Source organism: Salmo salar, chromosome 02 (genome assembly GCF_965601325.2).
Source record: "Salmo salar chromosome 02, fSalSal1, whole genome shotgun sequence".
Classification (NCBI taxonomy): Eukaryota; Metazoa; Chordata; class Actinopteri; order Salmoniformes; family Salmonidae; genus Salmo; species Salmo salar.
In genome coordinates, this window is record NC_138292.1 from 43,834,034 (window position 1) to 43,849,596 (window position 15,563).

A 15,563-nucleotide genomic window follows, 5' to 3' on the forward strand; every position below is an offset into this window, starting at 1 on the left:
ATCAGAGGAGGATCTGGGAGAGGATGTATATGCTGAGGGAAGACTGAAACCTGTCATATTGATTTTCAGCAGTCTCATGTTTGTGTGTGTGTGTGCGTGTGTGCGTGTGTGTGTGTGTGTGTGTGTCAGCCTGGAAAGGAGAGCTGTGTATTTGAGCAGAGTAAATTAAGGCAGGGACCTGAGCTATGGAGGTGTAATGGGGACAGAATAGCTGTATTCAGGCTGTGGGAAACGATCATTGCACTCACCTCAAACCCATTGCTTAGATACACTGTGACAGCATTCAAAAACACAAAATAAGAGAGGCTTCATTTACGAACGTTTACAAAGGATAGTACTGTATAATTATAGCCGACATTGGTTAATTATAAAATGAAATTATGAAATTAGATTAAATTGTAGGAATATAATAAAAATTTGATTTTTGCATTGGTTATATTGCTAACTGATGTGTTAAGAAGATAGCACCACTGTTGTAAATCTTTACAGTAGACGTACCGACACAGCAAAAGGAGGCACATTCCACAGATTATATTTCTGTCAACGATAATGTAGTGACTCCCAGATCCCAAGTCCGTATGCAATTAACCCAACTTAATGGGGACATTCCAATCATCCCTATCTGCAAATACAATTGGCTGTCTAAAAAGGAAAAATAATAAACTGCAATCAACAGAAGCCGTGCTTAGATAACAAAATGAATTGGACAATGGAAGAAAAATACATTTAAAAGGAGAATGTGCTTTTTGTTGAAGGCTACTGTACATTTTATAATATTAAAACAATGTTATTTATCAGGTGATACAAACAGTACATCAGAATTACAAGATACTAGCACTGTAAAATATTACCTTAAATTAAAGAATGACATTTTCTTCTGTTTGGGGTGGATTAGAATAACTAAATAAGAGATACTGACAATTCACTTATATGAATGATGAATAAGACAATGACATGTGTGCACTCAAAACTAGAACACTTATAGTCCTCTCTAGATGAAATGGACAAGTGTATATATATATATATATATATATATATATATATATATATATAATTTAACTAGGCAAGAACTAACTCTCATTTACAATGATGGCCAGGGAACAGTAGGTTGACTGCCTTCTTCAGGGGCAGAACAACAGTTTTTTACCTTGTCAGCTCAGGGATTCGATCTAGCAACCTTTCGGTTACTGACCCAATGCTCAAGCCACTGCGCCAGTGTCTAGATAAAGAATACCCTCAATGCCATGGTAGAATGTCCTCATGTCCTTCACTGTGTAAGCAGCCAAGCTTGTTAAACAACAGGGGCAAGGATATTACATGTACACATTACATCTGTTCACATCAAGTGCTTCTCTTGCTCTTCCTCTATGAAACCTAACCAGCGGTGTGTCCAAAAAGGTGAAACATTCAGAACGTTGCCGGTAGAAATGTAACGAACAGAACTGACACGATCCCCCTATTCCACATGGCAGACAATCGGTTTTGTTCTACACAGTACATTTCCATCCAAAAGTTCAGTCAGAATGTTGCAGATAGAAATGGAATAAATAGGGCGGACATGATTCCCTTATTCTACATGGCAGACAATCGGGTTGGTTCTACATACGGCCTTTCTATCTGAACGTGCTGTAGTGTCGCACCATTCTGAACAGACCCCAGTAATCTCCCAGTAGAGGAAACAGAGAAGGTTTTTTCCAGTCCCTCTGTTGTAACTATAGAGCGGTAACAGCAACAGTAGCACATGGCTCAGTCCTACCAGTAGTATACTGTAGGCTACAGGCTACTCTCTTACCATAGTGTGCCATCTTTTGGTCAACTGGAGAACTGCACCTTTTTTGAGCTCATCTCTCTTCTACCTGGAAAATGAATGGAGCTAAAATGACTGAACACCAGTGAAATGGGTGTCATCATCTTGGGATACGTGTTGGACTAATGGGAATGGTAAATTGAAAGACATAGAAGCATCTTCTGCAACTTGTAGCTTGAATGGCAGTGCTGGTGCCAACGGTGTGAGTTGCGATGCAGCTTGATCACTAGAAATAGACTTCGATTTCAGACGTTTTAAAATACATATCCTCTCGGCTCTCACAAAATTTTAAAGAAAAATGATCGCCCAGCACTGGGGCGAACTCGTGATGCTCAGAGCCAGAGCGTGCTGGTTAGACCACTGTGCCACCACATTTTACAGTGCTCTAGCAAGCCGTCAGAATACTTGATGATACTTGATGGTAATAGTTTAGTTTTTTATTATATTGTTTGAAGCCTTCCCCAAACCATAGCCCTAACCTTAACCACTCAGAATGAATGCCTAAACGGTAAACCTTTGAGTTGTATCTGTTTAAACCCTATAACCACGTGGAATTAATGCGTTACAAAAAAAGAAGAAAAAAAGACGTTCTTTCATAATACGTTGAATTTCGAAGGGAAACTATGAGATCTTGTTGGCTGATGATGATGAAAGCGGCACATTTTGAAATACAGTACCACAATGTGATAGAATGGGTAATAAACCTTACAATCATTGACACAGTCCTGGGAAAAAAAAGCATGTGAATATGAAATGAACAGTTTTGTTGCCGACCATATACATAAAAGTGCAGAGATAAATCTATGTATACAGTGTGTGTGTGTGTGTGTGTTTGAGCATTAGAGTGTGGAGAGAGAGAGAGAGAGAGAGAGAGAGAGAGAGAGAGAGAGAGAGAGAGAGAGAGAGAGAGAGAGAGAGAGAGAGAGAGAGAGAGAGAGAGAGAGAGAGAGAGAGAGAGAGAGAGAGAGAGAGAGAGAGATATTCACCTTCATCGGGTCACTCCTCCCTTCCTATTCCTTGGCTCATTAAAAACAGGCCCATTAGCAACACTCCTTCAGTGTCTAGCTTTAGATATGCGTGTGTATGTCATATCCACATCTCTGCCGTTTTGGAGGCCTCTCGGCAGCCTAGGAATACATTAAAAACCAAAGAGCCCCTTCTCCCTGACTGACTCCTGCTGGGAGTACTTAGCATTTCTGGGGTGAAACTTTCCAGCAAGGTTGTCAAACGTTCTACAAATTACAGTAGACCTAAATTGCTCTTGTTTATTTATATATTTATTTACCTCTGTGGTTTGTTTATCTTAGCCCTGACAAAGCCTACTCCCCTGGCGCAAAGCAGCACACTGTGGGCAATGTCATAGGAACAGGGCAGGGGGGGGGGGGGGGGTTGAGAGAGAGGAGGGAGAGTGAGAGAAAGAGAGAAATGAAAAAAAGAGAGAGGGGGGAGAGAAAGATAAATCTGTTTAGTTTCAAACATCTATATAACCACAACTCCCAATAGACCTGTCTTATAGTTGATGATATGACATTCAACATTTATTTTAGCCTTTGATAAGAGTCTGTAAATAATGATTTGATAGTGTCTCTATTGCCAGGCAATCATTGGTGGGAGTATATTTGATCTTTCACTAATCACTAACCCAGGGACAGTTCTATTCTTAGTCCCTACACAGCAGGCAACACGGATGTAAATTGGATTTCAGGTTATGAAGACATCTTGTAACCAGATTAGAACCAATCGGTGTCTGTTAAGCAGGTAAAGGCAACTGATAGGTTGCAACTGATAGCGGTGTGTGGGTAAAATCAGTGGGGAAGCCAAGCCAACTAAAAAGGCATATTACAACCTATGTTGTGATAATGTTGTTTGCACTATAACACATTCGTTCATACGCCACCGTGATATACAATACGGCTGTGACAACAAAAAGACAACAGTCCCACGGTGGCGGAATAAATTCAACCACGCGTACGTTTGTTTCATCACAAAACCTGGAGAGCAAAGTCCACAAAGCAAATATTCCAAGTAACAAACAGTTACATGACCTGCAGCATGGTCGGAAGAAGTTCAGTTTTTGACAGTTTACTAAATAACTACTGATTTAGAACTAAGGAGTTACTGCAAGTCAGCACAAAGACATCAGGAGTAATCCTCCGACATTCCAGCACCACTTCAACTTAAACATTTAAACATCATCAAATCAACAAGGCTATGCAGTACATGCTTAGTTTAATACACTGAAAACAAATGTAAAAATACCAAAAACAATTTAGTCCATTGAATGTTGCTAAGAAGCATGTGGCTGTCCATGGTACTGATTTCTCTCTCTGTGTGTGTGTGCGTGTGTGTGTGTGTGTGTGTGTGTGCGTGCGTACATGCCAGCGTGTGTGTGCGTGTGTGCATGCTTATGAAAATAAAATAAAAATTGGGGACTACATCTAGGCTACATCTAGGCTACATATTTGTCACGTTCTGACCAGTAAAGGGGTTATCTGTTATTGTAGTTTGGTCAGGACGTGGCAGGGGGGTATTTGTTTTATATGGTTCGGGGTGTGTGTTTATGTAGAGGGGTGTTTGTTTAGAGTATTCCGGGGTTTTGGTCTATGTTCTATGTTAGTGTATTTCTATGTTCCGTCTAGTCATTATATTTCTATGTTTAGGTATTGGGATTGGGCCTTAAATTGGAGGCAGCTGTTCCTCGTTGCCTCTGATTGAAAGTCCTATGTATAGGGTGTGTTTGTCATGGGAATTGTGGGAGGTTGTTTGTGCATAGCTGTGTATTGCCTGCATTACTGTTTGCCGTTCGATCGTTTTCTTGTTTTGTTTTGTCAGTGGTCTAAATAAAGTTAATATGAGCACTCAACCTGCTGCGCCTTGGTCCACTTCCTACGACGACCGTTACAGAACCTCCCACCAACAACGGACCAAGCAGCGGGCCCAGGAGGAGGAAGGATCCTGGGCCAGGGAGAGAAGGGAGTGGAGGACATCTTGGACATGGGAGGAGATAATGGCAGGGGACAAGACCCTGCCATGGAGACAGGTGGAGACAGCAAGGGAGGAACGGCGAAGGTGGAGCGAAGACCGGGACTGTTACAGGGGTACACGGTTGGCATTTAAGCCTGAGAGGCAGCCCCAATAATTTTTTTGGGGGGGGCACACGGGTAGTTTGGCTGGGCCAGGGTTAAGCCCCAGGCCAACTCCCCGTGCTTATCGGAGGCAGCCTATTACTGGTCAGGTCCCGTGCTATGGAATTATGCGCACGGCATTGAGGCCAAGCATTCACAGGCCGGTGTGCGCGGTGCCAGCTCCCTGCATTTGCCAGGGAGAAGCGGGCATCCAGCCAGTAAGGGTGGTGCCAGTACTGCGTTCGAGACCGCCAGTGCGCCTCGACGGCCCAGTGTATCCTGTTCCCGCTCCTCGCACTAGCCTTGAGGTGCGTGTTTCCAGTCTGGCACCTCCCAAGCCAGCACCACGCACTAGGCTTCCAGTGCATCAGCCCAGTCCAGGACGTCCTGTTCTCGCTCCTCGCACTAGCCTTGGGGTGCGTGTCTCCAGTCTGGTACTTCCACTACCACCCCACGCACCAGGCCTCCAGTGTGTCAGCCCAGTCCAGCTCATCCTGTCCCTGCTCCTCGTACTAGCCCTGTGGTGCATGTCCTTAGCCTGGCGCGTCCTAAGTCAGCCCCACGCATCAGGCCTTCCGGCAACAGTGCCTCGTCCAGAGTGTCCGGCAACAGTGCCTCGTCCAGAACTTCCGGCAACAGTGCCTCGTCCAGAGTGTCCGGCAACAATGCCTCGTCCAGAGCTTCCGGCGACAGTTCCCCGTAGAGAGACGGCCCACAGTCCGGAACCAAGAGAGACGGCCCACAGTCCGGAACCGAGTGAGACGGCCCACAGTCCGGAACCGAGTGAGACGGCCCACAGTCCGGAACCGAGTGAGACGCCCTACAGTCCGGAGCTCCCAGAGTCGCCCTACAGTCCGGAGCTCCCAGAGTACAGTCCAGGGTCTACAGTGACACACTTCAGGCCGAGGTATTCAGTAGGGGTGGACTGGTCAGGTGGGGGACTAAGGCCTGAGCCTGACCCACCTCCACTGTAGGAGGTTTGGGGAGGGGGGGTGTAGCACGGGAACCGTCGGTGACGGCAGCCACCCTCCCTTCCCTCCCTTTAGTTTGGGGGGTTTATTTTTGGGTTTATTTTTTTTGTGTGAGGTGCATCTGGGGTCTGCACCTTTTGGGGGGGGGGGGGGGGGGGGGGGGGGTACTGTCACGTTCTGACCAGTAAAGGGGTTATCTGTTATTGTAGTTTGGTCAGGACGTGGCAGGGGTGTATTTGTTTTATATGGTTCGGGGGGTGTGTTTATGTAGAGGGGTGTTTGTTTAGAGTATTCCAGGGTTTTGGTCTATGTTCTATGTTAGTGTATTTCTATGTTCCATCTAGTCATTCTATTTCTATGTTTAGGTATTGGGATTGGGCCTTCAATTGGAGGCAGCTGTTCCTCGTTGCCTCTGATTGAAAGTCCTATGTATAGGGGTGTGTTTGTCATGGGAATTGTGGGAGGTTGTTTGTGCATAGCTGTGTATAGCCTGCATTACTGTTTGTCGTTCGATCTTTTTTTTTTCTTTTCTTGTTCTAAATAAAGTTAATATGAGCACTCAACCCACTGCGCCTTGGTCCACTTCCTATGACGGCCGTTACAATATTGCACTTCAATCGTCTTAGGCCAGTGGCACAACATATGAATTTATGGTTAGATCAGAATCGCCGTCGTAATCATTGTCAAAACCACAAATCCAAATGCACATCTCCATCCATGGCTTAGGCAAGGGCTGATTTTAGCAAGCTAGATACTGCAGGACATCAACACAAGCAGACCAGAAACAGACAGGTTTATCTGACAATGATGAAGTTTTGCTTAGGATGTGATTTGATTGGTGTGAAGCCAAATCGAATAAGAACACCTCCTCCCAACTGCCCACTGCACTGAGGATAGGAAACTCTGTCACCACCGATAAGCCCACTATAATTGAGAATTTCAATAAGCATTTTTCTACGGCTGGCCATGCTTTCCACCTAACTACCCCTACTGCATTCAACAGCACTGCACCCCCCACAGCTACTCGCCCAAGCCTCCCCCATTTCTCCTTCTCCCAAATCCATTCAGCTGATGTTCTGAAAGAGCTGCAAAATCTGGACCCCTACAAATCAGCTGGGCTTGACAATCTGGACCCTTTCTTTCTAAAATTATCTGCCAAAATTATTGTAACCCCTATTACTAGCCTGTTCAACCTCTCTTTCGTGTCGTCTGAGATTCCCATAGATTGGAAAGCAGCTGCTGTCATCCCCCTCTTCAAAGGAGGTGACACTCTTGACCCAAATTGCTACAGACCTATATCCATCCTACCCTGCCTTTCTAAGGTCTTCGAAAGCCAAGTCAACAAACAGATTACTGACCATTTCGAATCCCACCGCACCCTCTCCGCTATGCAATCTGGTTTCAGAGCTGGTCATGGGTGCACCTCAGCCACGCTCAAGGTCCTAAACGACATCGTAACCGCCATCGATAAGAAACAATACTGTGCTGCCGTATTCATTGACCTGGCCAAAGCTTTTGACTCTGTTAATCACCACATCCTCATCGGCAGACTCAGTAGCCTTGGTTTCTCAAACGATTGCGTCGCGTGGTTCACCAACTACTTCTCTGACAGAGTTCAGTGTGTCAAATCGGAGGGCCTACTGTCTGGACCTCTGGCAGTCTCTATGGGGGTACCACAGGGTTCAATTCTTGGGCCAACTCTTTTCTCTGTATACATAAATGATGTCGCTCTTGCTGCTGGTGAATCTCTGATCCACCTCTACGCAGACGACACCATTCTGTACACTTCTGGCCCTTCTTTGGACACTGTGTTAACAACCCTCCAGACGAGCTTCAATGCCATTCAACTCTCCTTCCGTGGTCTCCAACTGCTCCTAAACACAAGTAAAACTAAATGCATGCTCTTCAACCGATCGCTGCCTGCACCTGCCCGCCTGTCCAGCATCACTTCTCTGGACGGTTCTAACTTAGAATTTGTGGACAACTACAAATACCTAGGTGTCTGGTTAGACTGTAAACTCTCCTTCCAGACTCACATCAATCATCTCCAATGCAAAGTGAAATCTCGAATTGGCTTCCTATTTCGCAACAAAGCATCCTTCACTCATGCTGCCAAACATACCCTCGTAAAACTGACCATCCTACCAATCCTCGACTTCGGCGATGTCATTTACAAAATAGCTTCCAATACCCTACTCAACAAGCTGGATGCAGTCTATCACAGTGCCATCCGTTTTGTCACCAAAGCCCCATATACTACCCACCACTGCGACCTGTACGCTCTCGTTGGCTGGCCTTCGCTTCATAATCGTCGCCAAACACATTGGCTCCAGGTCATCTACAAGACCCTGCTAGGTAAAGTCCCCCCTTATCTCCGCTCACTGGTCACCATAGCAGCACCCACCTGTAGCACGCGCTCCAGCAGGTATATCTCTCTGGTCACCCCTAAAGCCAACTCCTCCTTTGGTCGTCTCTCCTTCCTGTTCTCTGCTGCCAATGACTGGAACGAACTACAAAAATCTCTGAAACTGGAAACACTTATCTCCCTCACTAGCTTTAAGCACCAGCTGTCAGAGCAGCTCACAGATCACTGCACCTGTACATAGCCCATCTATAATTTAGCCCAAACTACTACCTCTTCCCCTACTGTATTTATTTATTTTATTTATTTTGCTCCTTTGCACCATATTATTTATATTTTATCTCTGAACTTTCTTCAAACTACAAATCTACCATTCCAGTGTTTTTCTTGCTATACTTTATTTACTTTTCCACCATGGCATTTTTTTCAATCAAATACTATTTTGTTCCACACAGAATCTGTCACTTGGGCTACACATACTGAGACAGAGAGGTGACGCTTCCCTCGCTCAGATGACTTCTCCAGTGAGATTCAGCCACTTGCAAATGTATGGAAAATTATGAAAACACAGAGAGGAGAATTAATAATTGTTTTATAATTTGTATTTTTTTATTGATCAAGTATTTGGCACCCATGAATACACAGATTTATAAGGCCATACTGGGTAAAATGCCACTTTATCTCTGTTCTTTTTATAAGCAGGTCAGTAAATAAATATCAATTACAGTCCCATTCTCATTTGCTTCTAACAGTACCAAGAATTAGAACAGGTCATGGTAGAAATAGTTTTAATTATTCAGCTCTGTGGTCCTGGAATTCTCTCCTGAACATTGAAAAATGTGATGATCTAGTCACGTTGGTGGAGTTTAAACACTTGGTCGATGTAACTATCATAGAAGAGTGTAATTGTCTGTAGGTCAGCTGCTTTTTAGTTCTTTATGTGATATGTAATTGTTGTATTGTATGTGTGTCTATAGTTTTGTTCAATGTTGTGTTCGTCTATGTAAGTTGTTTTGTCTGAAACTTTGTTCCCCCTGCTGCTGTTGGACCAGATCTCTCTTGAAAAATAGTTTTTATCCAATGAGAAAAAGCTGTATAAATAAAGGTTACGTTTGAAAAAATGCACGCCACTGATTACAACTCAATAAAGACAGCTTTTTCTGGTTGCGAAAAAGACGGTAACAAAACATTCTGAATACAACTAGTATACAACTTGACCATAACGTCATAAAAGACACCAAATTGAGGCTTTGCAACCAGTTTTGCTTACTTGGTATTGGTAATATACTGAACAAAAATATAAATGCAACATGCAACAATTTCAAAGATTTGACTGAGTTACAGTTCGTATAATGAAATCAGTCAATTGAAATAAATTCATTTGGCCCTAATCTATGGATTTCACATGGCTTGGAATACAAATGTGAATCTGTTGGTCACAGATACCTTAAAAAAAAAGGTAGGGGCGTAGATCAGAAAACCAGTCAGTATCTGGTGTGACCATCATTTGCCCCATGCAGCGCAACACATCTCCTTCACATAGAGTTAATCAGGATGTTGATTGTGGCCTGTGGAATGTTGTCCCACTCCTCTTCAATGGCTGTGCAAAGTTGCAGGATATTGGCAGGAACTGGAACACGCTATTATACACATCGATCCAGAGCATCCCAAACATACTCAATGGGTGACATGTCTGTTGAGTATGCTGGCCATGGAAGAATTGGGACATTTTCAGCTTCCAGGAATTGTATACAGATCCTTGCGACATGGGGCTGTGCATTATCATGCTGAAACATGAGGTGATGGCGGCAGATGAATGGCACGACATTGGGTATCTCACAGTATCTCTGCATTGAAATTGCAATCGATAAAATGTAATTGTGTTCAGTGTCTGTTGCTTATGCCTGCCCATACCATAACCCCACCGCCACAATGGGGCACTCTGTTCACAGTGTTGACATCAGCAAACCGCTCACCCACACGACACCATACACGTGGTCTGTGGATGTGAGGCCGGTTGGACGAATTGCCAAATTCTCTAAAACGACGTTGGAGGTGGCTTATGGTAGAGAAATTAACATTCAATTCTCTGACAATAGATCTGATGGACATTCCTGCAGTCAGCATGCTAATTGCACGCTCCCTCAAAACTTGAGACATCTGTGGCATTGTATTGTTTGAAAAAACTGCACATTTTAGAGTGGCCTTTTATTGCCCCCAGCACAAGGTGCACCTGTGTAATGATCAGGCTGTTTAATCAGCTTCTTAATATGCCACACCTGTCAGGTGGATGGATTATCTTGGCAAAGGAGAAATGTTCACTAACAGGGATGTAAACAAATTTGCGCACAACATTTGAGAGAAATAAGATTGTTGTGCTTACAGAACATTTCTGGGATCATTTATTTTAGCTCAAGAAACATGGGATGATCACTTTATATTTTGCGTTTATATTTTTGTTCAGTGTAGTTAGTTTTGAGAGGAGACAGTTGGTTTCAGTAAGTCAAGAAGAAACAGGGGGTTGTCCAATCCGGATCTCCTCTGTTTCTCCCTTGGTTTCCTCCATTAAATCTCTCCTGTTGGTGTAATGAGGGATGCTGGGTAGTGTCAGTGATTGTCTCATTGGGACGTGCAGACAGAGAGTGGTTGGGGGGGAAATCGTGAGCCTCTCCCCTGCTCCCCACCACCATGCAGTCATCCATTAAAGCTGAACCTGGACTCAAATACTTAACCCGTCAGAGGTGCCAATAACGAGCGGCCCATGGAAAATTACAGGGGAATTTAAGTCTGCTGGCTAATGGCATTGGCACGGACAGTTTGCCAATATACATTTAGCACTGTAGCAGCTCGGCCGGCCTGGGGTGCCTGAGGAGAGTGACACGTCTCTCTTGAGCCTGTCCAGGCGGGAGATTGGGCTGTCCGTCAGCGCCAGTTCCCCTGCCATTACCCATGAGCACCCACCACCATCTCTCCCCGTCCCCCTCCCTCCCCTGTATCACCCCTCCACCTCTCCTCTTCTCCCTCCCCCAGGGGAGAGTGACCAGTTAGAGCGATTAGATGTAACAAGAGGCGATGTGCTCAGCCGCTGTCCTCGCTGTCTCCTGCTCTGACACTCAGTCACCGGGCAATGCTGATGTGTTCATCTGCACGTTTGGTTTACACACAAAGAACACATGGGACTGCCAAGACACGGGAAGGGATTGGCTGCTCAGTGCTCAATGTCCATGTTTCTCTTCTTTCTGTGCAGTCCTAAGAATGAGTAGGAACACATGGTAGCATTCCTCCTCTGATATTATATCCATTGTGTGATTTGGCTTTGAAAGGAAGACTATAGGCATGCCACAGGGCTGGAGTTTGAAGATGAAGGGTATCGGACAGCATTTGTTTAAAGAGGGGGAGCGGGAGCTAAAATTAAAGACGTGCCCAGAAGAGACAAGAGAAAGCGACCCCCCCCTCTTAATCTCTGGTGATGCTGATGTCAATTGGTAAAGAGTTTGTGACCTACAGAATAGATTCTAAACTTAAAGGGGTTTACTACAATCCACAATCTCTCGCTTTAAGTCTTTCTCTTCTCCTTTCTTGTTGTTACTCCTCAAAAGAAGCAGGGTGGCTGTTGGGGAGAGAGAGAAAAAAGTTAAAGCGACTGAAGGATTTCTGCCAAAAGTGTTCCATTAAATTTAAGCTGTAAGAAGAAGCAGCCACAAGCTTTAGCTGGTTAAGTATCAGTAGAAAAGGGGGAAATGAATGTGGAGGGGAAGACATATGAAATGTCATTAATGTTAATTCTAATCACTTTTTGGCTATAAAGCGCAAATTAGTGAAGGCGATGTTAAATGTCATGGTCCTGTCCAGGGAATCATACAGAGGGTGGTGGTGGGGGGGGGGGGCACAGAATAGGTTCTCATTTGCACACTTAAGATCCAACTTAATTCTTGTCAGGAGTGATATAAAACGAACCAGAGCGGTAAACCGATGATGTTGACACGTAGTGTTAAAAAACACATACGTTCTTTGGCGGCTGATTGCACATTGTTCGCTGGCTCAAGGTTACTTTCCTGAGCTTGTCATCACGAGAATGTCATTCCCTTAAATAATTCCACTCAGGCTTCTCTTCCTTTTTTGGCTTTAAGGTTCCAGGGGTATTTAAGACCAATCACGTCAATGTAAAAAATAATGAATCCAGCCTAAGAGAAATTACATGACTGGAATGTATGTATTTCCTGATTCTGTCTCAGAATCTAGTACCCTGCGGTGTTTTAGGACAGGGCTGTATATGGTTGCTTATATATGGCTTTGGTTTGGGATAAAACTATTAAACAGACTGATATATCTTTAAGAAATAATCACTATTCACAATTCCGTATTTGTGAGCTTTATGAACAAAGTCTTAAACATCCATCCATGATAAATAAAACAACAAACATGACATTTTATTTGACAGATCACCAAAGCGAAGTCCACACAGTCCTCCTGTGCATAGTGCCCAGAGGGCTCTGCATCGCTCTCTCTCTCTATTTTTTCCCATTTCTGCTTGTGGTTCATATACATCCCCTTTCTATTCGTTACTGTCAGCGTTGGTGGAGTGCAGGAGGCGCAGGAAGGCACAGGGGGCAGAGGTCACCATGTGAAGGTCCTCCTCAGGCACGAGTAGTGCCTGTGGAAGCTGTCACTCTGACCCCCTCTCCCTCCCGACCTCCCCCCCAACGCGCCTTCACTCTCCTATTATCACAGGCTCCAGGTCATAACCTTTTCTGTGGCATTTGGCGATTCCGGAACCCTTTGATTAGTGCAATATTTACATATTTCTCGGTGGAGAGGGCATTCTCGTGTCGCCGACACTTGATGTGTTGTAAATGTGTTTGGCCTTTTGCCTGGATTGCCGAGCAGAGCACTACTGTTCTGTGTATGTGAGTGTGTGTGTTTTAAGTTTATTTAGACCCCCCCCCCCCATTTGGTCTGGGTTGGTGTTTGATGTGGCCCTTGTCCTCCTGAAGATGGTAGTTTTAGTGACTATTAGAGCAGAATGCTGCACTCTGGTGGCAGGCTCAGATCATGCCCCCTGACACAGACACAACAGAGGGCCGTACAGAGACAAGAGACACATAGGAGAGCTAGTCTGAAGAGACGATACAGACATGTTTACATAGTCGAACAACAGCAAAGAGCACTGAAGATATGGCCTGTGGCTGTGAGGTATACTATACATACAGTAATACTACCACCACTCTGAGCTGTGTATTGTGAAGGGAAACGTGATCTTTTGTGTCTGTCTGTGGGGTGAAAACAGACTGTATGATCACAAACATTTATAAAAAATAGGCCTAATGACTTTTTTCCACAGGTGGTTTTATTTGGCCCCTCAAGTTTTCTGAGCAATTTTGTCTTTATTTTTCACGGTTGGACATAAAAGACTGTAAAAACTCTAAGAAATCAGCTCCAAGTGATTTCATTTTTAACACATAATACAGACACGTGATCGTAAACAAATGTAAGCAAGGTTTGAGATGATTATGTTTTAGTCAAATATTATATGTTTGCGCTTCTTGAGGTCAATTTGCAGTCTACAAATTATTTGTAATGATGTTCCGGCCCCCCGACTATCCCCTCAAGAGAAAATCTGCCAGCGGCTGAATCTAGTCGATAATCCCTGTAGTAAAAACTGCATTTCACAAGTTTATTCAAGTTCAAATGGATAAATCTATTCAGAAGGCACATATCAGATCAGTCATCAAAATGGAGTCTGCTGCCTGAAGGTTGATCCTCTTTCCTCTCTCTCTCTCCCGTCAGTGAGACAGAAAGCAGAGACGTCAGGGAACAGGTTTCTCAGTGAGTGCTGCCTGCATGGCCGTCATGTTGGGCAGTCGCCCTCAGTTACTGAGGAGGGGGAGAGTGACAGGCAGCTGCTGTCTCTCTGTCTTTCCACCGGCCTGCAGGCCTCGCTGGCATTAACGTCATGTGCCATGTTCTCTGGGAAAACCTGTCACTCACCACTCAGTCAGTCAGTCCTTCAGTCAGTTAGGTCTCAAAGCACACAGTCACAGGCTAGTACATGAAAAGGACTGGTAAAGTGAGGAGCAGGTCTGTCAAGTCCTAGGCAGTCAGTGTGTCTCTGCAATAGGTGGGTGGGAGACTGGGAGTCTATTTTTGAACATTGCCTCAAATGGACTTTGGCCCCAACTAGGCAGAACATCAGAAATAGAAACAAGCTCAAGCTATTTTTCCACATTAAAGGCCAAATGCAGCAATTTTTTAAATCAAATCATTTCTGAGTATTAAGTACCTCTACTGTATTTGTTTTCATTGAAAATAGGCAAAAATAGCTTTTTAGCAACAACAAAAAATGATCAAGCAAGAATTTTGCTAGGTGTCTGGGAGTGGTCTGAGTTGGGAGGGGAAAACTAGCTGTTACTGGCAGAGAGGTTTGGAACACCGATTTACCACCTGGTGATGCCACCAGGCAAGCCGAACATTCCGCCCAAGCAAACCTTCTGATTAGAAGGTCCTGTGTAGATTGTATTTTCAAACAGCAACTATCAGGAAATAACACTGATCAAACACAGGGAAAATGAATTTTGACTGGACTGGGCCTTTCATCATAGGTGTCAGAAAGCATCTAATTTCAAGTGTCACATGTGGTTCATACACAAATGATGGTCAACCCCTAAAAAGGTATTTTTGTTTCTTCTTAGTCTACTACCATATTTGCATCTGAAAATGGTTTATGCCTAATCAAAATGGCATGTTACAAGTCGAAAGTCAGTTCTCTGTATTATAAGAATAGTAGAATAGTCGTGTTCATTAAGGCACTAAACAAAACAAAAATGTTTTAGAACCGTATGCAAAAGAGTGTTTGTTATTGGACAAGTTCAGGTAGTTCTTTCCTATTTTCTTCCATTTGGTGCCTTAATGAACATGACCCAGTACCTCTCTGGACCTGTAGGGGAGAGTGGGATAAGTTGAGATAAAGGGGTAAGTTGAGCAACCCTTGTTTCTAAAAAAAAGTTGTGGGAATATTTAATTCAGTCTAAGAATTTGTAGGCGTCTTAACCCATACCCAGGTTAAGTTGTGCCAAGAGACCACTTTATTGGACAAGCTATATTTTCAAAACTGTAATGTTTACATGAATTCTGATTATTTCCAGGGATACACAACATCCTGAAATATATGTAGATACCTTTGTTAGAAAGAAAACCATATTTCCCTTGATGGAGTGATCCTGAATGTAAACAATGGCACAACTTACCCCACTTTCCCCTACTGCATCAGAAGGCTACAGTATTTCATCTGCAGATCCAAA

General features: G+C 44.0%; 1 protein-coding gene across 1 annotated transcript in view; it reads right to left on the reverse strand.

The window, feature by feature from the left end:
* Nucleotides 1-8,852: 8,852 nt before the first annotated feature.
* The window catches only part of LOC106583523 (zinc finger protein 516), a 70,616-nt gene continuing 63,905 nt past the window's right edge, over nucleotides 8,853-15,563 (reverse strand). The window contains exon 6 of the mRNA XM_045704521.2: nucleotides 8,853-11,875. Coding sequence (XP_045560477.2) covers nucleotides 11,858-11,875 — 18 coding nt within the window. The 3' untranslated portion in view covers nucleotides 8,853-11,857. The remainder of the gene's footprint in view (nucleotides 11,876-15,563) is intronic.